At 53.1% G+C, this 20,403-nt stretch overlaps 2 protein-coding genes across 2 annotated transcripts; one reads left to right on the top strand and one right to left on the bottom strand.

The window, feature by feature from the left end:
• Positions 1-106: 106 nt before the first annotated feature.
• On the bottom strand, positions 107-4,400 carry VMO1 (vitelline membrane outer layer 1 homolog). Its single transcript, XM_084806949.1, has 3 exons — positions 2,369-4,400; positions 1,593-1,714; positions 107-705 (listed from the first exon to the last, which is right to left on the bottom strand). The coding sequence occupies exons 1-3, from the start codon at positions 2,549-2,551 to the stop codon at positions 402-404; spliced, it is 609 nt and encodes a 202-aa protein (XP_084663075.1). The 5' UTR covers positions 2,552-4,400; the 3' UTR covers positions 107-401.
• Positions 670-15,326, top strand: LOC146343235 (uncharacterized). The gene is made up of 2 exons (XM_084806938.1): positions 670-5,894; positions 12,898-15,326. The coding sequence occupies exons 1-2, from the start codon at positions 4,266-4,268 to the stop codon at positions 13,099-13,101; spliced, it is 1,833 nt and encodes a 610-aa protein (XP_084663064.1). The 5' UTR covers positions 670-4,265; the 3' UTR covers positions 13,102-15,326.
• Positions 15,327-20,403: the final 5,077 nt, after the last annotated feature.

Here is a 20,403-nt window from a genome sequence, read left to right as displayed (position 1 = left end):
AGACCTCTTACCGCCAGGTGAACCCTGGTGAGCGTGTGTTGCACATGCTAGTGTCGCCCCCCCGGAGGCGAGTCCAATTTGCCCCAAAGAGGAGTCAACTTCAGGCTGGATCCAACTCGATTTTATTGTTTGCAAACAGTTCGACAGAGGAGCTCACGCTCAAAAGCAGAGTTGGCCCTGGGCAACCCCCGCGCTGCAGTTTTATCACCTCAGCTTGCATTCCTCAGCCAGCGTGCTACTTTTGCTTGGTTGCCAGCGGTTTGCCTGGCTACCTTATCTTAGGGTTACTGTCTGCTCATTCCAGGCATGCGCAGCTCTCACAATACTACGTGCTGCTTAAGACACATGCAATGGCTTTTAGGTTACATTTTTTACTACATTTTGCGCCCCGCCCCGCCGTCTCAGCGGCCGCGGCAGAAGAAGCGGACATCGTTGAGGGCTGTGTCATCCCGCAGCGCCCCGCGTATCGGCTCCTGTTTGGTCTGGATCCCACGCAGGCCTTTCTTGCACGCAGGGCTCCATCCCCCGTACTCCCCCCAGGCCAAGCCACGGCCTTCCAGGGTCTCCCCCGCCGAGCAGGCAAAGCGGATGTCGGCGGCTCCCACGTCGTCCCGAAGGCCAGCCCTGGCCTGCTCCGCCCGCAGGGAGAATCTCGTCAGGTAGCTGCCCTGGGGGCACCACAGGGGCTCTGTCCAGCGCCCCCACCTGGAGGAAGACCACGCGCGGGGCGCTGAGCGGCGGCCGACGGCGCTGCTGCCCGGGGAAGCGGCGGCGCCTGCCTGCCTGCCCGCCGCGCCCCGCGGTCTCCTGCCCCCGCTGCGGCGGCCGGACGCCTCCGCGTTGGGGCCCCTCGGCGCCGCCGGGGCCCGGCGTCCCGCGCGCGTCGCTGCTTCGCTTGCCGATGCTGCCTGCGCGCGGGGAGCGCCCGACGGCGGGCACAGCAGCGCGCCAGGCCCGGCAGCCCTGGGATCGCGCGCTCTGGTGCTACAGCGGCCCTTCGCTGCATGCAAGCAGGCGCGCGTGCCCCCCGGCCCACATCCCCCCCACGCACGCACACGCAACAGGCGTGGGGAAGCGCGGGAGGACAACGCAGAGAGCGGCGGAGTGCGACTGCTTGGCGGTGCAGTCTGGCTTCTCCGGGAAACCTCCGCACGGAAGGGTGGCCGGGCGGGGCAAAGAGCGCCGTTTCGCTGCGTGCGCAGGACCAGGGCACAGGCGCAGAGCGGGGGACGGTGCCTGGAGGAGGAGAGCGGCAGCTTCTGGTGTGCGGCTCTCCAGTGCCGGGCGGGGGTGTTTTCGGCAGGAGAGGGGAGGCCGCATAGGAGGGCCTCTGCGGGGCCAGAAGATTCTGGCTAGGGGCACATTTCCCAGATAAGGCCCATGTTTCAAGCGCTGGTGATGGGACAGCAGAGTCTGAGCCTCCGGAACACTCTTTCCAAAAGTGACCAAAAAACAGGGACTTGGCAAGCAGAATACAAAGGACTGCTACACGAACATTTGGGCCATGTCAGCATGTCCCCTGGTCAACTGGGGGGGCGGTGGGAGGGCATAAGCAGCAACGAGACACACACAGGGCAAAGCCACGTACTCACACGCCACTCTGCGATTCCACGGTGTGGGCTTCGCTTCGGTCGCCACGGCTGCCGCCGGTGCAATGCAGCCGGATTCCATTCAGCCCTGTGTCATCACTGGCTATTCCCTGATAGGGCTCCACCTTGGGCAGCGAGAAAGAGACTTGTGGAGGAGCAGATGATGGAGGGGTTCCATCCCCACCCCCCACCCAGCTGTTGCTGTGAGGAAGGGGGCCTTTCATGGGCACGTTGGGGGCCATTTTCTGAAAAGAGCCTTAAGGGGTATCAGGGAGCCACACCTGGAAACCCACAAAGGCCAGGGGGGTGGGGGTGGGCCCTGTGCACAGTGGTTACAGCCAGGGCCTGTGCACGGCACTTGACCCCCTGAAGCAGTTTCCATGCACTACCTGAGGGGTGCACCCAGAAGCCCCCTTGCAATGTCAGGAAATATCCTGGGAGGGGCCCAACTCAAATTCATTGTTGCCTTTCCAAGTAAGCATTTTGGTCATATATGCAGCTGAACAGGCCTTCGTAATGTGGGGAGGGTGGAGAGAGAGGGGGGGAAAGAAAAGTACTTTGTACATGCTCAGAGCCACTCCCTTATTTTTCTCCCTTCAGGTGTTCCTGAGTTTCGTATGCCCTGGCCTGGGCAATTCAGTGGGAGAAAGCAAGGCCCCTTGTCCGTGCGCAGACACTCGAGCTGGCCTCTCCCATCCCAGGAACCGTCCCAGGTTCCGAACTGTAGCCCTCCCCAGGAGAGGCACAGAGGGGATCTGGGGCAGGCGAACGGCGGTCACCTTGAGGCTGAATCCTGTGGCATACGTCTCTCCAGGGCACATCTCCTGCCAGGCCCAGGCCCCCCAGGGCCCCCCATTGGGCACCGCAATGACCGAGGGGAATTCCAGGCCGCCGCCCCTCTCCGCCATCAGGGCTCCTGAGAGGAGCAGCACCACGGGTGCCAGGCCTCTGTGCCCTACCATGGCCACCAACTATGCCATGCCAGGGGGCTCGCCGGCCGTGCATTTTATGCCCACGCTAGGAAGCCAGCCCCCCACCTCGCAGAGAGATTGGCTCTCCCAGGGGGTGGAGGGCACAGGATGGGTGGCGCCTCCCAGCTGCTAATTAAAAGCACCCACAGGTGCTGCCCAGCCAGGGCAGGTTCAGCCAGTAGGGATTAGCCTGGAACAAAGCGGGAGAGGAAACCAGACCCGGGGGCCCTCATCTGTCCTCCAGGTAGGAGGCAGGACGCGAACGAGCATTTTGGCAACCCAGCCAGGCTGGGTGTTTTTCTATATGCTCCCCCTTCCCCCTGTTCTTTTAAACATTAATTCCTCTTTTATTCAAGGAGCTCAAATTGGCTTACAGGGTTTTCTCTCCCACCCCTGCCCCCCTCATATCCTCACAAGAAGGCGGCTGTGGCTGGGGAGCGCAGGTGAGAGACTGTGACTGGCCCCAGAACTCAGTGGCTGAGCAGGGATTTGAGCCCACGTCCCGCTGGTCCCCGTCTGATTCGCTAGCTGGGCTGGTTCTCACTGGGTATCTGCAGCGCATGAGTCACCTGGGGGGAAGGAAGTGCAGGGCTCATGAAAGAAATGCCCTCAAATCAAACTTTACATGGAAAGCCACGCTTCTCAGCCCAAGACCTTGCAGTTGCCCAGCAGTGAGGAAAAGAATTCCCTTCCCACTGCGGCCAACTGGCTGCACCGTTTGGCAGGGCGTTCCTGGGCTCAGTTTGAAGCGCAGGCGTTAACCTCCAGCGACGTGGGCCCAAGTTAATAAACCCCAGACCGGGTGCCTGTGAGGAGGCCACAAGCAGGATGCGACTGTGCTGGCCTTCTCTCATGGTCGCTCCGTGGAACTGGTATCGAGATGCCTCTGATACCGGGGAAGCCGCCGCACCGCGGAGCCCGGCAGGCTTGGCCTGGGCTGAGTCGATGAAGGGCTGACCTTCCCTTTGTCTTTGCTTTGCTGCGCAATTATGTCCGATGCTCACGCCAGAGGGGTGGGGTGGGGAAAGGTCCCTCTCCCCATAAACTTTCAGTACAATTCTAAATTAAGAAGGGGTGGAATATCTTTGAAGCCCAGGGGCTACAACTGATGGCCTGAGATATTTTGGTGCTGGGCAAATAAGCCTCCTCTTATACGCTCCTCTTAAACAAGCGTAGGGCACCACCCGATGCATGCTTGGACAGAGAAAAGTCCTACGGCTCCCAGCTTGGCCCAGCCAGCCATGCTGGCTGGCGTATCCCGGGAGTTGTCGGACTCCTTGCTGTCTCAGCACGCTCAGGGTGGCGCCCTTGGTGCTTATTAAGATGGGCCCAGTCCAGGGCGAAACCCGCCCGCACTAAACCTCACCGAAAGGGGCCAGAGCGGCACCGTTTCAGTGGGGCTGCGCCTGCGCGGGAAAGCTGCTGCTTGGATGCTGCCGCCTGATGGGTCAAATCCACCCTTCTGCCATCCTTCCCCGCGCGTAGACGGCCGCCTCTCCTGCTCCTCCTCCTCCCTGCCGGGGAAAGTCTGCGCCCCGCCGCTCCTCCCTTGCCGTTGCTGGCAGAGGGCCCGGCGCTCCGTGGCGGGGCACCTGCTCCGCATGCGGGGCAGCCGGGGTGGATCCTGCATCGTCTCCAGCGGCTGGGCTGAGGGGGAATCGCCTTGCGGAGCCTTCAGCAAGCTGCCGCGGGCAGCGCTGGCAGGATGGCGGCCCAGCCCAGGGCCACGCCGCAGCCCTCCCGTGCAAAGGCACAAGACACCTGCCGTGCTGATCCGCGACTGGAAGACCGAGAAGGTCCCGGGACACGGCCGGGCCGGGCCGGGCCCGCCACGGCGGCTCAGCGGCAGCGCGCCCCCGCCCTGCCCGCGGGCATCGCCAGAAGCGGGGCCGGGCAGGAAGGCCCCGCCCCGCCCGAGGGGCCCCTGCCGGAGCGGGGCGGCCAATGCCGGGCAAGGCGGCGGCTCATCGGGCCCGGCCGCTGCACGTGCCCGGAAGGGCTTCCGGGCAGCTTCCGGGCGGGGCGACCGTCGCGTGCGCCGCCCCGCGCCCCGCAAGGGCCGGGAGCGGGCGGGGAGGCGTCGCGGACGCAGGGCGTCTTCGCCGTCTTCGCTTTAGTCACCGACGGGCCAGCGGGCCGCGTCACGCAGGGCGGAGCAGGCCCTCGTTCGGCGCCGCGAGGCCTGCGGGCAGCGCTACGCCGCGGTCGAGACGGGACGCGCAGCGCCCCCCCGCCCCGCCCCGCCCCGCCCGGCCTCTGCCGGGGCTCCCGCAGGCCCGGGCGGAGGGGTCTGTCCGCGCCGCCCCGCGGGGCGGGTGGCCCCGCGGCAGCGAGGATGCGGTACGCGGACAGCTGCGTCCCCGCTCCAAGGCGCGAGGTCACGCGCTGGTGGGGAGTCTGTCCCGGGCGCTGCGCTGCGCTGCGCTGCGGCGGGCGTCGCGAAACAGTTAGAAGCCCCGCGGCCAGCCCTGCGCTCGCCAGGCGAGCTGATTGCGCGGCGCGCCTCTGGCGCCCCTTCGTACGCGCGCCGCGTTTCCGCGGCTGGGCCCCGTGGTCTCGGCGCGGCGGGCGGCGGGCGGCGCGGCTCCTCCGCTGTTGCCGCGGGCGCGGAGGCAGCCGGCAGGCCCGCCCGTCGCGGCCAGCCTCCCGGGGAGGCGCAGGGGGCCGCGGCCTCGCGCGGCTCCCGGGCAAGGCTCCCAGGGCGCCGCCGTGGCCCGGCCTTGTCCGCAGAGCTTGCCGGGGCCAGACGTCGTCGACTCCTCTCGCGACCTTCCCGGGCTCCCGCGGCCGCCCCCGTCCTTTTTCCCACCGTGGGAAAGCCGTGAAGGGAGAGGGGCGACGGGGTGCTGGGCAGTGCCCCCCCGGAGGCCCCTCGCTCCCCGGCTCGGCCTGCTCGCCACACCCCGGCCCCTGCCGCCTCCCCGTAGCTGGGCGGGCGGGCGGCAGGCGCGCGCTTCCCTGCCCCCGCCAGAGAGGGGCCTCCGGGGAGCGCGCGGCCGTCGGCGCTCCCGAGAGGAAGGGCAGCCGCCCCTCCCGGGCCATCGGCGTGACGAAAGGCGCCTCCGGCCAGAGCAGCGGGGACCTGCTTTGTACTCGGAGACAGACGACGGGGGGCCCGTCCAGCCCAGGGCCGCCGCCCCCCGCCCCGACCAGCAGCAGCTGCCGCCCCACGAGATCTCTGGCAACCCCAAGATCCTTTTTTCACCGGAGATGTTGGGGATCGAACTGGGGAAATGCCCCTCGCTGGCCCCTCCCTGCATGGTGGAGGAGAAGCCCAACGGCCCCCATCCCATCTGTGCCACCAACATCCCGTTGGGGAAGGAACTCACTCTCGGTAATTAAACGAACCTCGCCCATCTAGACCACGTGTTGGGGGCCCTGCTGCTCACAGCCCTGTGGCGACATGGCACCGGCCCTCACACAGCACACAGCAAAACTGGGGGCTCCTTGCCACAAGATGGTGCTGGCCGCCAATTTGTTGGGCTTTAAAAGGGGGTTAGACGCATGCCTGGACGAGGATATGACTGTCAGTGGCTACCAGTCCTGGTGGCTGTGTGCCACCTCCACCGGGCTGAGGCAGCAGGCCTGTGAACACCAGCAGCTGGGGAACAGGAGCGGGGGGGTGGGCTCTTGCTTGCGCACTTCCCATGGGGCTTCTGCCTGGCCACTTTGGGAACAGATGCTGACTAGAGGGCCCCTTGGGCCTGACCCAGCAGGGCTCCCCTTCTGTGCCCATCAGTGTGAGATCATCCCCAGGTCTCTCCTGGGAAGGGTGGGGGAGACACCAGCAGCAGGGTCAGGCAGCGGCTGGTGGGAAACGTCTCCCTCTGCCAGAGCCCCGAGAGAGGGGCTCCAGCCCTGGCCCAGTAGATGAACGGTCTTGGCAGCCTCCCATGTTGCACTGGTCCCAGAAGTCCCTTCTGGCTTAAGCCGTGTCCAGATTTGCACCTTCACAATCTGGTGGGTCAGGGGGTAAAACATGGCCAGTGAAAAGGACCATAAGCTCAAGATTTTAACAGAAACAAATCAGTTAGTTTACTGATACACAGTGCCTAAAAATAATATTAACTTCATTTAGGGTATATGGATTTGTCAAGAATAGGTCCTGCCAGATGAATCTGATCTCATTTTTTGATCAAGTCACCTCCCTTGTGGACCGTGGGAATGCTGTGGACATCATATACCTCGACTTCAGCAAAGCCTTCGACAAAGTGCCCCATGATCTCCTGATGAGCAAACTAGCTCAAAGTGGGCTAGATGAAACAACGATCCGGTGGATCCACAGTTGGCTACAGAACCGGACTCAAAGAGTGCTTATCAACAGGACCTTCTCAAACTGGGGAGAGGTAACGAGTGGGGTACCGCAGGGCTCAGTCCTGGGCCCAGTGCTCTTCAACATTTGTATGAATGACTTGGAGGAGGAGGTGCAGGGAATGCTGATCAAATGTGCAGATGACACAAAATGGGGCGTGATAGCTAATACCCTGGAAGACAGAAACAGACTTCAAAGTGATCTTGATAGGCTGTAGCGCTGGGCAGAAAACAACAGAATGACATTGAATAGGGATAAATGCCAAGTTCTGCACCTAGGAAAAAGAAACCAAATGCACAGTTACAAGATGGGGGATACGTGGCTCAACAACACTACAAGTGAGAAGGATCTTGGAATTGCTGTAGGGTTGGAAGGGGCCTACAAGGCCATCGAGTCCAACCCCCTGCTCAGTGCAGGAAACCACGTCAGAGCCTCCCTGACAGATGGCTGTCCAGCCTCATCTTGAATGCCTCCAGTGTGGGAGAGCCCACCGCCTCCCTAGGTCATTGGTTCCATTGTCATATTGCTCTAACAGTCAGGAAGTTTTTCCTGATGTTCAGCCGGAATCTGGCTTCCTGTAACTTGAGCCCATTATTCCGTGTCCTGCACTCCGGGATGATCGAGAAGAGATCCTGGCCTTCTTCTCTGTGACAACCTTTCAAGTACTTGAAGAGCGCTATCATATCTTCCCTCAGTCTTCTCTTCTCAAGGCTAAACATGCCCAGTTCTTTCAGTCTCTCTTCATAGGGCTTTGTTTCCAGTGCCCTGATCATCCTTGTTGCCCTCCTCTGAACCCTCTCCAGTTTGTCTGCATCCTTCTTCAAGTGTGGTGCCCAGAACTGGACACAGTACTCCAGATGAGGCCTAACCAGTGCTGAGTAGAGGGGAACTAGTACTTCCCGGGATTTGGAAGCTATGCTTCTATTAATGCAACCCAAAAGAGCATTGGCCTTTTTTGCAGCCACATCACATTGTTGACTCATATTCAGCTTGTGATTGACAACAATTCCAAGATCTTTCTCGCTTGTAGTGTGGTTGACCAAGTATCCCCCATCTTGTAACTATGCATTTGGTTTCTTTTCCTAGGTGCAGAACTGGGCATTTATCCCTGTTAAATTTCATTTTGTTATTTTCTGACCAGCGCTCCAGCCTATCAAGATCACTTTGAATTTTGTTTCTGTCTTCCAAAGCATTAGCCATCCTGCCCAATTTTGTGTCATCTGCAAATTTGACCAGCATTCCCTGCACGTCCCATTGGTAAGCACTGTTTGAGTCCGATTCTGTAGCCAACTGTGGATCCACCTGATGGTTGTTTCATCTAGGCCACTTTTTGCTAGTTTGTTCATCAGGAGATCATGGGGCACTTTGTCGAAAGCTTTGCTGAAGTCGAGGTATATGATGTCTACAGCATTCCCACGGTCTACAAGGGAGGTTACTTGATCAAAAAATGAGTTCAGATTTGTCTGGAAGGACTTGTTTTTGACAAATCCATGTTGGCTTTGAGTAATCACGGCATTGTTTTCAAGGTGCTTCCAGATGGATCGCTTGATCATCTGCTCCAGAATTTTCCCAGGGATGGATGTCAGACTGACTGGTCTGTAGTTCCCAGGTTCCTCCTTTTTACCCTTTTTGAAGATAGGGACAACATTAGCCCTCCTCCAGTCATCTGGCACTTCCCCCGTCCTCCATGATTTCTCAAAGAGAATAGACAGCGGTTCTGAGAGTTCTTCTGCCAGTTCCTTTATGACTCTAGGATGCAGTTCATCTGGCCCTGGAGATTTGAACTCATTCAAATTAATTAGGTGTTCCTTGACCATATGCCTATCAATCTCAAGCTGCAATCCTGCCCCTTCAGCCTGTACTTCTCCTTTGCCAGGGGGGTCATAGACCCTCTTTTAGGAGAAGACTGAGCCAAAGTAGGAATTGAGCACCTCTGCCTTCTCTTTGTCATCTGTTATCATTTTGCCATCCTTATTTAGTAGCTGAACCACCATTTCTTTCCTCTGCCTTTTGCTATGCACGTAGCTGAAGAAAGCCTTGTTGTTGTTTTTAGCATCCCTCGCTAACCTCAGCTCGTTCTCAGCTTTAGCCTTCCTGATGCCATCCCTGCAATTCTGTGCTACCTGCCTGTACTCTTCCTTTGTTACTTGGCCTTCTTTCCACTTCCTATATGTGTCCTTTTTTGTTTTCAGGTCATCTCTAAGCTTTTTGTGAAGCCACATTGGCTTCTTCTGTTGTCTTCCACCTTTTCTTCTTGTTGGAATTGTTTGTGATTTTGCCCTGAGAATTTCCTTTTTTAAAAGCTCCCACCCATCTTGGACTCCTTTTCTCGTTAGCGTCGCTTGATCATTGTTCTGAGTTTATTAAAATCAGCTTTCCTAAGAGCCAGGGTACGTGTTTGACTACACTCAGCTTTTGCTTCCCTTACAACCAAGAATTCAAGTACAACATGGTGGCTTTCCCCCAGAGTTCCTGTAACTGCTACTTTATCCGCTAAGTCATCTCTGTTGCTTAGGATGAAGTCAAGGATAGCTGATCCTCTAGTTCCTTCCTCTACTTTCTGTAAGAGAAAGGTATCTGCCACACAAGTCAGGAATTTCCTGGAGGGGCCATGTTTTGCAGAATTTGTCTCCCAACAAATATTGGGGAAATTGAAGTCCCCCATTACTGCTACATCATGCTTCCTTAAAACATTGTCTATTTGCTCTTCAAAGTTTCATCCTCGTCTTCTCCTTGGTTGGGTGGCCGGTAGTAGACTCCGACCACCAGGTTCCTTTTATTCTTTGCTCCATTTATTTTGATCCAGATGCTCTCGATGGGGCTACCAAGCTCCTCCTCCTGTATTTCTGTGCAGAGATATGTATTTTTCACATACAGTGCAACTCCACCTCCCCTTCTGTTCCTCCTGTTCTTTTTGAACAAGTTATATCCTTCAAGTGCTGTATGCCAGTCATGAGAGTCATCCCACCAAGTCTCAGTTATACCTATCAAGTCATAATTTCCCTCCTGTATTAAGAGTTCAAGTTGGTTCTGTTTGTTTCCCATACTCTGGGCATTAGTGTATAGACATCGAAGACCATGTGCTTCATAGTCCGGCTTTCTTCCTACATGTGTCTGAAGACTATTATTGGGCGCTATCAGAGCTGTTCTCTCCGTTGCAGTGCATGTGCCTATGTCCATTGTTACCCCCAACTTTACATCTCCTTCCCCCATAGGTTTCAGTTTAAAGCCCTCCTGATGAAGTTCTTCATGCTGTGGCCAAACACATTCTTCCCATCCTTTGTGAGGTGCAACCCATCCCTTGCCAACAGCCCATCTTCCAGGAAGTATAGCCCATGGTCCCAGAATCCAAATCTCTCTCATCGTCACCACCTTTGTAGCCAGTCATTCACCTGGAGTATTTTTCATTCCCTTTCTATCCCTCTTCTAACTACTGGAAGGATGGATGAGAAAACTATCTAGGCCCCAAAGTTCTTGAGTCTCCTTCGCAAAGCTTCAAAGTCTGACGTGATCTCTTCGTAGCTCCGCTTAACGGTATCATTTGTTCCCACATGGATGAGAAGGGATACCTGTCAGTGGGCTGTATGAGTGCAGGCAACCTTTCAGTCACGTCTCTAATTCGTCCTCCTGGGAGACAACATACCTGGCGAGTCCACGGGTCTTCGCAACATACTTGGGTCTCAATCCCACGCAGCAAGGAGCAAGGGTGGGAAAAGCAGTACTGGGGTACAATCTCAAAAACGATAGAATGATCACAGTATGAATGCAAGGCAAACCATTCAAAATCACAGTAATTCAAGTCTATGCCCCAACCACTGAAGCTGAAGAAGTTGAGGTTGCATAGAAACAGACTGTTTTCGCTTCCCTTCTTTCCTCAGCTACTTGTAAAGCCTCATCAGACAGCCACTTTGCTTTCTTGCATTTTTTTTTCTTTGGGATGGATTTAGTTGCTGCCTCCTGAACAATGTAATGGACCTCCGTCCATAGTTCCTCAGGCACTCTGTCTATCAGGTCGAATCCCTTAAATCTATTCGTCACCTCCACTGTATATTCATAAGGGATATGATTTAGGTCATACCTGAATGGTTTAGTGGTTTTCCCTGTTGTTGTTTATTTGGTCAGTCGCTTCCGACTCTTCGTGAATTCATGGACCAGCCCACACCAGAGCTTCCTGTCGGCTGTTGCCACCCCCAGCTCCCCCAAGGTCGAGTCCATCACCTCCAGAATATCTTCCATCCACCTTGCCTTTGGTCAGCCCTTCTTCCTTTTGCCTTCCACTTTCCCTAGCATCAGCATCTTCTCCAGGGTGTCCTGTCTTCTCATTATGTGGCCAAAGTACTTCAGTTTTGCCTTTAATATCCTTCCCTCCAGTGAGCAGTCTGGCTTTATTTCCTCGAGTATGGACTGGTTTGATCTTCTTGCAGTCCAAGGCACTCTCAGAATTTTCCTCCAGCACCACAGTTCAAAAGCATCTATCTTCCTTCGCTCAGCCTTCCATATGGTCCAGCTCTCGCATCCATAGGTTACTATGGGGAATACCATTGCTGGTTTTCCCTACGTTCTTCAATTTAAGCCGAAATTTTGCAAGAAGCAGCTCATGATCTCAGCCACAGTCAGCTCCGGGTCTTGTTTTTACTGACTGTATGGAGCTTCTCCATCTTTGGCTGCAAAGTACATAATCAATCTGATTTCGATATTGACCATCTGGTGATGTCCATGTGTAGAGTCACCTCTTGTGCTGTTGGAAAAGAGCGTTCGCTATGATCAGCGTGTTTTCTTGGCACGTCCCATTACACTGGTCTGTAGTTCCCAGGTTCCTCCTTTTTACCCTTTTTGAAGATAGCGACAACATCAGCCCGCCTCCAGTCATCTGGCACTTCCCCCGTCCTCCATGATTTCTCAAAGAGAATAGACAGCGGTTCTGAGAGTTCTTCTGCCAGTTCCTTTATGACTCTAGGATGCAGTTCATCTGGCCCTGGAGATTTGAACTCATTCAAAGGAATTAGGTGTTCCTTGACCATATGCCTATTGATCTCAAGCTGCAATCCTGCCCCTTCAGCCTGTACTTCGCCTTTGCCAGGGGGGTCATAGACCCTCTTTTGGGAGAAGACTGAGCCAGAGTAGGAATTGAGCACCTCTGACTTTTCCTTGTCATCTGTTATCATTTTGCCATCCTTACTTAATAGTTGAACCACCACTTTCTTCTGCCTTTTACTATGCACATATCTGAAGAAAGCCTTTTTGTTGTTTTTAGCGTCCCTCACTAACCTCCGCCCGTTCTCAGCTTTAGCCTTCCTGACGCCATCCCTGCAATTCTGTGCTACCTGCCTGTACTCTTCCTTTGTAGCTTGGCCTTCCTTCCACATCACATATGTGTCCTTTTTTGTTTTCAGGTAATCTCTAAGCTTTTTGTGAAGCCACATTGGCCACTTCTGTTGTCTTCCACCTTTTCTTCTTGTTGGAATGGTTTGTGATTGTGCCTTTAGAATTTCCTTTTTTAAAAGCTCCCACCCATCTTGGACTCCTTTTCTCGTTAGAGTCACTTGCCATGGGGCCTCATTTATAATTGTTCTGAGTTTATTAAAAATTGGCTGTCCTAAAATCCAGGGTACGCATTTGGCGACACTCGGCTTTTGCTTCCATTACAACCAAGAACTTAAGTGTAACATGGTCACTTCCCCCCACAGTTCTCGTAACTGCTACTTGATCCACTAAGGCATCTCTGTTGGTTAGGATCAAGTCAAGGATAGCCAATCCTCTAGTTCCTTCCTCCACTTTCTATAGGAGGAAATTACCAGCAACACAAGTCAGGAATCTCTTGGAGGGGCCATGTTTTGCAGAATTTGTCTCCCAACAAATATTGGGGAAATTGAAGTCCCCCATTACTACTACATCTTGCTTCCTTGAAACATTGGCTATTTGCTTTTCAAAAGTTTCATCCTCGTCTTCTCCTTGATTGGGTGGCCGGTAGTAGACTCCGACCACCATGTTCCTTTTATTCTTTGCTCCTTTTATTTTAACACAGATGCTCTCAGCCTTTGATTGTGTGGATCATAACAAACTGTGGCAAATTCTTAAAGACATGGGAGTACTAGACCACCTTACCTGTCTCCTGAGAAACCTGTACGAGGGACAAGAAGCAACAGTAAACCAGAGATGGAACAACCAATTGGTTCAAAGTTGGGAAAGGAGCACGACAAAGCTGTATATTGTTGCCCTGCTTATTTAACTTATATGCAGAGTACATCATGAGAAATGCCGGGTTGGATGACTCAAAGGTCGGAATTAAGGTTGCCGGGAGAATTATCAACAACCTCAGATACGTAGACGATACCACCCTAATGGCAGAAAGCGAAGAGGATCTAAAGAGCCTCTTGTTGAGGGTGAAACCGGAGAGTGCAAAAGCTGGTTTGAAACTCAACATTAACAAAACTAAGATCATGGCATCTGGCCCCATCACTTCCTGGCATATAAAAGGGGAAGAAATGGAAGCAGTGACAGATGTTATTTTCTTGGACTCCCAAGATCACCGCAGACGGTGACTGTAACCATGAAATTAAAAGACGCTTGCTCCTTGGGAGGAAAGCTATGGCAAACCTAGACACCATAGTAAGAAGCAGAGACATCACCTTGCCGACAAAGATTCATATAATCAAAGCTATGGTTTTCCCACTAGCAACATATGGCTGTGAGAGCTGAACTATAAGGAAGGCTGAGCGCCGAAGAACTGATGCTTTCAAACTGTGGTGCTGGAGAAGACTCTTACGAGTCCCCTGGACTGCGAGGAGGTCAAATCAGTCAATCCTAAAGGAAATCAACCCTGACTGCTCATTGGAAGGACAGATACTGAAGCTGAAGCTCAAATATTTTGGCCACCTAATGCGGAGAGAATACATGGAAGGAGAATTGCCAGATGTACAAGCTGGGTTTAGAAAAGGCAGAGGAACTAGAGACCAAATTGCCAATATCCGCTGGATAATGGAGAAAGCCAGGGAGTTTCAGAAAAACATCTATTTCTGTTTTATTGACTATTCTAAAGCCTTTGACTGTGTGGATCATAACAAATTGTGGCAAGTGCTTGGTGGTATGGGGATACCCAGTCATCTTGTCTGCCTCCTGAGGAATCTGTATAACGACCAAGTAGCAACGGTAAGAACAGACCACGGAACAACGAACTAATTTAAGATTGGGAAAGGAGTACAGCAGGGTTGTATACTCTCACCCTACCTATTCAACTTGTACGCAGAACACATCATGCGATGTGCTGGGCTTGCTGAAGCCAAGGCTGGAGTTAAAATCGCTGGAAGAAACATTAACAATCTCAGATAAGCAGATGATACCACTTTGATGGCTGAAAGTGAGGAGGAGCCGAGGAACCTTATGATGAAGGTGAAAGGAGAAAGTGCAAAAGCTGGGTTGCAGTTAAACCTAAAAAAAACCAAGATTATGGCAACCAGCTTGATTGATAACTGGTAAATAGAGGGAGAAAATGTGGAGGCAGTGACAGACTTTGTCTTTCTAGGCGCAAAGATTACTGCAGACGCTGACTGCAGCCAAGAAATCAGAAGACGTTTACTTCTTGGGAGGACAGCACTGACAAATCTGGATAAAATAGTTAAGAGCAGAGACATCACACTGACAGCAAAGGTCTGCATAGTTAAAGCAATGGTATTCCCTGTAGTAACCTATGGCTGCGAGAGCTAGACTGTAAGGAAGGCTGAGCGAAGGAAGATAGATGCTTTTGAACTGTGGTGCTGGAGGAAAATTCTGAGAGTGCCTTGGACTGCAAGAAGATCAAACCAGTCCCTACTCCAGGAAATAAAGCCAGACTGCTCACTGGAGGGAAGGATATTAAAGGCAAAACTGAAGTACTTTGGCCACATAATGAGAAGACAGGACACCCTGGAGAAGATGCTGATGCTAGGGAAAGTGGAAGGCAAAAGGAAGAAGGGCTGACCAAGGGCAAGGTGGATGGAAGATATTCTGGAGGTGATGGACTCGACCTTGGGGGAGCTGGGGGTGGCGATGGCCGACAGGAAGCTCTGGTGTGGGCTGGTCCATGAATTCACGAAGAGTCGGAAGCGACTGACCAAATAAACAACAACAACAATGTGGAGAGAAAACTCCCTGGAACAGACCCTGATGCTGGGAAAGATTGACGGCAAAATGAGAAGGGGACAGCAGAGGATGAGATGGCTAGATAGCATCACCGATGCAATGAATATGAACTTGAGCACACTCCGGGAGAGAGCGCAGGACAGGAAGGCCTGGCGTGCTATGGTCCATGGGGTCATGAAGAGTCGGACACGACTGAACGACTGAACAACAAAGCAACCCCACCTCCCTTTCTTTTTCTCCTGTTCCTATTGAACAAGTTATTTATTTATTTATTTATTGCATTTATACCCCGCCTTTCTCCCTCTTGCAAGGAACTCAAGGCGGCTTACATTATCCTCCTCCTCACCATTGTATCCTCACAACAACAACCCTGTGAGGTAGGTTGGGCTGAGAGTCTGTGACTGGCCCAAAGTCACCCAGTAAGCTTCCATGGCCAAGTGGGGACTAGAACCCGGATCTCCCGGCTCCCAGTCCGTCACTCTCACCACTACACTACACTGTAGTGCACACTACACTACACTGGCTAGTTGAAGTTATATTCTTCAACTGCTGTATTCAAGTCATGAGAGTCATCCCACCAAGTCTCAGTTACACCTAAAGTCATAATTTCCCTCCTGTATTAAGAGTTCAGGTTCGTTCTGTTTGTTTCCCATACTCTGGGCATTAGTATGTAGACATGGAAGACCTTGAGCTTTATAGTCTGGCTTTCTTCCTACATGTTTCCGAAGACTATTATTGCATGCTGTTAGAGCTGTTCTCTCCATTGTGCTGCATGAGACTTCATCCATTGTTCCCTCAACTTTACGTCTCCCTTCCCCACAGGATTCAGTTGAAAGCCCTCCTGATGAAGTTCTTCATGCTGTGGCCAAACACATTCTTCCCAGCCTTTGTGAGGTGCAACCTGCCCCTTGCCAACAGCCCATCTTCCAGGAAGTACAGCCCGTGGTCCCAGAATCCAAATCTCTTGCGCCGGCACCACCTTCATAGCCAGTCATTCCCCCAGAGTATTTTTCTTTCCCTTTCTATCCCTCTCCTGGAAGTATGGATGAGAAAACCAGTGTGGTATAGTGGCAACAGGAGCTGGGAGATCCGGGTTCTAGTCTCCACTCGGCCATGGAAGCTCACTGGGTGTCTTTGGGCCAGTCACAGACTCTCAGCCCAACCCACCTCACAGGGTTGTTGTTGTGAGGATAAAATGGAGAGGAGGAGGATAATGTAAGCTGCCTTGGGTTCCTTGCAAGAGGAAAAAAGGTGGGGTATAAATGCAGTAAATAAATAAACAAACTATCTGGGCCCCAAAGTTCTTGAGTTTCCTTCCCAAGGCTTCAAAGTCTGACGTGATTTCTCCGTAGTTCCGCTTGGCGGTATCATTTGTTCCCACATGGATGAGAAGAAAGGGATACCTGTCAGTGGGCTTTATGAGTGCAGGCAACCTTTCAGTCACGTCTCTAATCCGTCCTCCCGGGGGACAACATACCTGGCGAGTCCACAGGACTTCGCGACATACTTGGGTCTCGATCCCACGCAGCAAGGAGTCTCCCACTACTACCACTCTTCTTGTTGTAGGCCTTGGTTTCATCGCCTCTGTTTGCCTGACCCTCAGCCTCTTGCTCACTCTCACGCAGGTTCCCCTGTGATTCTTCCTCTGCAGGCTGTCCTCCAGTCTCATCCGCAAGTACCTGGAATCGGTTCCACATCTCCACTGCTTCCACTGGTGCACAGTGGCGTCTAGTTCTTCTCCTCCTGTCACCCTTTTCCACGGAGTATCCTCTACTCCACTTTTCTTCACCTCAGCATTTCCCACTTCTGCCTCATCTTGCTGTTGCTCTTCAAGCTTCTGGTCTTCCCTTTGCTGCTGTAGTTCCCCCATTCTGTCCAAGAACTCTTCGTGTTCTCTTATTCCCCGGAGGGTCGACAGTCGCCGCTCCAGTCCACTTACTTTTTCCTCCAGCAGCGTGATCAACTTGCACTTGTTGCAGGTGTAGGCCATGTTGTTCTCAGGCAAGAAAACAAACATTGCACACACCTTGCATGGCACCACCACTGGAGAGTCTTCTAAGAACACACCAGAAGGGCCGTGCTGGATCAGACCAAAGCTCCATCTAGTCCAGGCTCCAGCCTCTGGCAGCAGCCAGCCAGACACCCCAGAGGATCCCAGAAGCAGGATGCAAGGGGAATTGCCCCCCCCATCCCCCCCAAGAATGGGTATTTAGAGCTGAAGCCGGCTGTCTCTCATCCTGGAGGTGAGAGACGCGTTGCCATGGGCCCCCCAGGAATTCGGCCATCTGCTTTTGCAGCCTTCGGAGCTGGCGGCCATCATGGCGTCTTGTGGAAGTGAATTCTAGTCCAACCCTACACTGTGTGAAGAAGGCCTGCCTTTCGCCTGCCCAGGTTCTCCCACCTTCTAGCTCCTTTGGGTTCACGTAGCAGGAGGGAGGAAGAAAAAGGTCTCCCGCTGTCCCACTCCACTTTCCGCACACCAGACATCACTCTGTACGCCTCTGCTGTGTCTCCTCGCCTTTTTCTCGAGGTTGTGCCCGCATGTCCCGGGAAAGTGGCTCCCACCCCCTGCTTGTTTGGGCTTCCCTTTTCTCATGTCTGCTCCCTCCGCAGATGAAAATCGCCATTCCCCGGAGGCGCAACTGGCCGCAGTGCGCACGGTTGTGTGTGTGAGCCGGCAGCTGTGCAGGGCACCCAAGCGAGAGGTGGAGGTGGACTCTGCCTTCCGGTCCCCGTTTCCTCTGGGAGTGCTCCTGGGTCTTGTCAAACAAGAACCAGAAACTGTGGAGGAGCAGTGGGCAGCATGTGGCCTGTCACACCCTGCCATTTGGCCCCCGGCCTGTGGATCTTGCACTCATCCTTCTTCACTACCAGCCCTTCCAGCTCCATCTCGGGGCCCATCTGGAAACCGACAGATGGTGAGAAGGGGAAGCTGGCCAGGCCCTTCTGCCCGCCTCAGACAACCCACAGCCCAGGAGCGCAGCCCTGCTCTGCCTTGCAGCCTGCTCTCTTGTTTCCTGCCTCCCAGCTGAGCAGAGCAGAGCAAGCTGGTCCAGGGACTACAGAAGCAGGCAAGCTCCCAGAGAGCGAGCGACCAGAGCGGGCGGACAGGGGGAGCAAACAGGAGTTGGCCAGGGGAGGTCAAGGGGGAGGCCCCTAACATTTTTTTCCCCTTTTTAACTAACTTTTTTTCATTTATTTGTCCTGTAACACACACTTCCACACCAGTGGGACTCTGCTTTTAACCTCTACTGAGTAGAGGAGCAGGCACAGGCTAGTCTAGAACAATCACAAAGCTAGACACAAAAAGGGAAAAGAGGCAATGGAAGGACAAGACTCTCCAGTGGTGGTGACCTGCAAGGTGTGTGCAATGTTTGTTTTCTTGCCTGAGAACTCATAAAGCCCACTGACAGGTTGCCTGCACTCATAAAGCCCACTGACAGGTATCCCTTTCTTCTCATCCATGTGGGAACAAATGATACCGCCAAGCGGAGCTACGAAGAGATCACGTCAGACTGAAGCTTTGGGAAGGAAACTCAACAACTTTGCAGCCCAGATAGTTTTCTCATCCATCCTTCCAGTAGTTAGAAGAGGGATAAAAAGGGAACGAAAAATACTCCGGGTGAATGACTGGCTACAAAGGTGGTGCCGACGAGAGAGATTTGGATTCTGGGACCACGGGCTATACTTCCTGGAAGATGGGCTGTTGGCTAGGGACGGGTTGCACCTCACAAAGGATGGGAAGAATGTGTTTGGCCATAGCATGAAGGACTTCATCAGGAGGGCTTTAAACTGAATCCTACGGGGAAGGGAGATGTAATGTTGGGGGTAACAATGGACGTAGGTGCATGCACTGCAACGGAGAGAACAGCTCTAATAGCGCCCAATAATAGTCTTCAGACACATGTAGGAAGAAAGCCAGACTATGAAGCACATGGTCTTCGATGTCTATATACTAATGCCCAGAGTATGGGAAACAAACAGAATGAACTTGACCTCTTAATACAAGAGGGAAATTATGACCTGATAGGTATAACTGAGACTTGGTGGGATGACTCTCATGACTGGCATACAGCACTTGAAGGATATAACTTGTTCAAAAAGAACAGGAGGAACAGAAGGGGAGGTGGGGTTGCACTGTATGTGAAAAATACATATCTCTGCACAGAAATACAGGAGGAGGAGCTTGGTAGTCCCATCGAGAGTATCTGGGTTGAAATAAATGGAGCAAAGAATAAAAGGAACCTGGTGGTCGGAGTCTACTACCGGCCACTCAATCAAGGAGAAGACAAGGATAAAACTTTTGAAAAGCAAATAGCCAATGTTTTAAGGAAGCATGATGTAGCAGTCATGGGGGACTTCAATTTCCCCGATATTTGTTGGGAGACAAATTCTGCAAAACATGGCCCCTCCAGGAAATCCCTGACTTGTGTGGCGGATAACTTCCTCCTACAGAAAGTAGAGGAAGGAACTAGAGGATCGGCTATCCTTGACTTCATCCTAACTAACAGAGATGACGTAGTGGATCAAGTAGCAGTTACAGGAACTCTGGGGGAAAGCGACCATGTTGTACTGGAGTTCTTGGTTCTAAGGGAAGCAAAAGCTGAGTGTAGTCAAAACGCGTACCCTGGATTTTAGGAAAGCTGATTTTCATAAACTCAGAACAATGATCAGTAAGGTCCCATGGCAAGTGACGCTAACAAGAAAAGGAGTCCAAGATGGGTGGGAGCTTTTAAAAAAGGAAATTCTCAAGGCACAATCACAAACAATTCCAACAAGAAGAAAAGGTGGAAGACAACAGAAGAAGCCAATGTGGCTTCACAAAAAGCTTAGGGATGACCTGAAAACAAAAAAGGACACATATAGGAAGTGGAAAGAAGGCCAAGCAACAAAGGAAGAGTACAGGCAGCACAGAATTGCAGGGATGGCATCAGGAGGGCTAAAGCTGAGAACGAGGTGAGGTTAGCGAGGGATGCTAAAAACAACAAAAAGGCTTTCTTCAGCTACGTGCATAGTAAAAGGCAGAGGAAAGAAATGTTGGTTCAGCTATTAAATAAGGATGGCAAAACGATAACAGATGACAAAGAAAAGGCAGAGGTGCTCAATTCCTACTTTGGCTCAGTCTTTTCCCAAAAAGAGGGTCTATGACCCCCCTGGCAAAGGCAAAGTACAGGCTGAAGGGGCAGGATTGCAGCTTGAGATCGATAGGCATATGGTCAAGGAACACCTCATTACTTTGAATGAGTTCAAATCTCCAGGGCCAGATGAACTGCATCCTAGAGTAATAAAGGAACTAGCAGAAGAACTCTCAGAACCGCTGTCTATTCTCTTTGAGAAATCATGGAGGACGGGGGAAGTGCCAGAAGACTGGAGGAGGGCTAATGTTGTCCCTATCTTCAAAAAGGGTAAAAAG

Source organism: Heloderma suspectum, chromosome 6, assembly GCF_057233095.1.
Source record: "Heloderma suspectum isolate Gila_16-S chromosome 6, 16-S_ref, whole genome shotgun sequence".
In the NCBI taxonomy this organism is placed as follows: Eukaryota; Metazoa; Chordata; class Lepidosauria; order Squamata; family Helodermatidae; genus Heloderma; species Heloderma suspectum.
This window is presented reverse-complemented; position numbering and strand designations above follow the sequence as displayed.

What these genes read in the sequence shown, in the direction of transcription:
- VMO1 (XM_084806949.1), bottom strand. Translation starts at nt 2,551, where the DNA reads ATGGTAGGGCACAGAGGCCTGGCACCCGTGGTGCTGCTCCTCTCAGGA. An exon ending in CCACAGGATTCAGCCTCAAG is followed by an intron (nt 1,715 to 2,368) that starts GTGACCGCCGTT and finishes TCGCTGCCCAAG; the next exon opens with GTGGAGCCCTATCAGGGAAT. An exon ending in GTGGAATCGCAGAGTGGCGT is followed by an intron (nt 706 to 1,592) that starts GTGAGTACGTGG and finishes GTCTTCCTCCAG; the next exon opens with GTGGGGGCGCTGGACAGAGC.
- LOC146343235 (XM_084806938.1), top strand. Translation starts at nt 4,266, where the DNA reads ATGGCGGCCCAGCCCAGGGCCACGCCGCAGCCCTCCCGTGCAAAGGCA. An exon ending in GGGGAAGGAACTCACTCTCG is followed by an intron (nt 5,895 to 12,897) that starts GTAATTAAACGA and finishes ATTTTAACACAG; the next exon opens with ATGCTCTCAGCCTTTGATTG.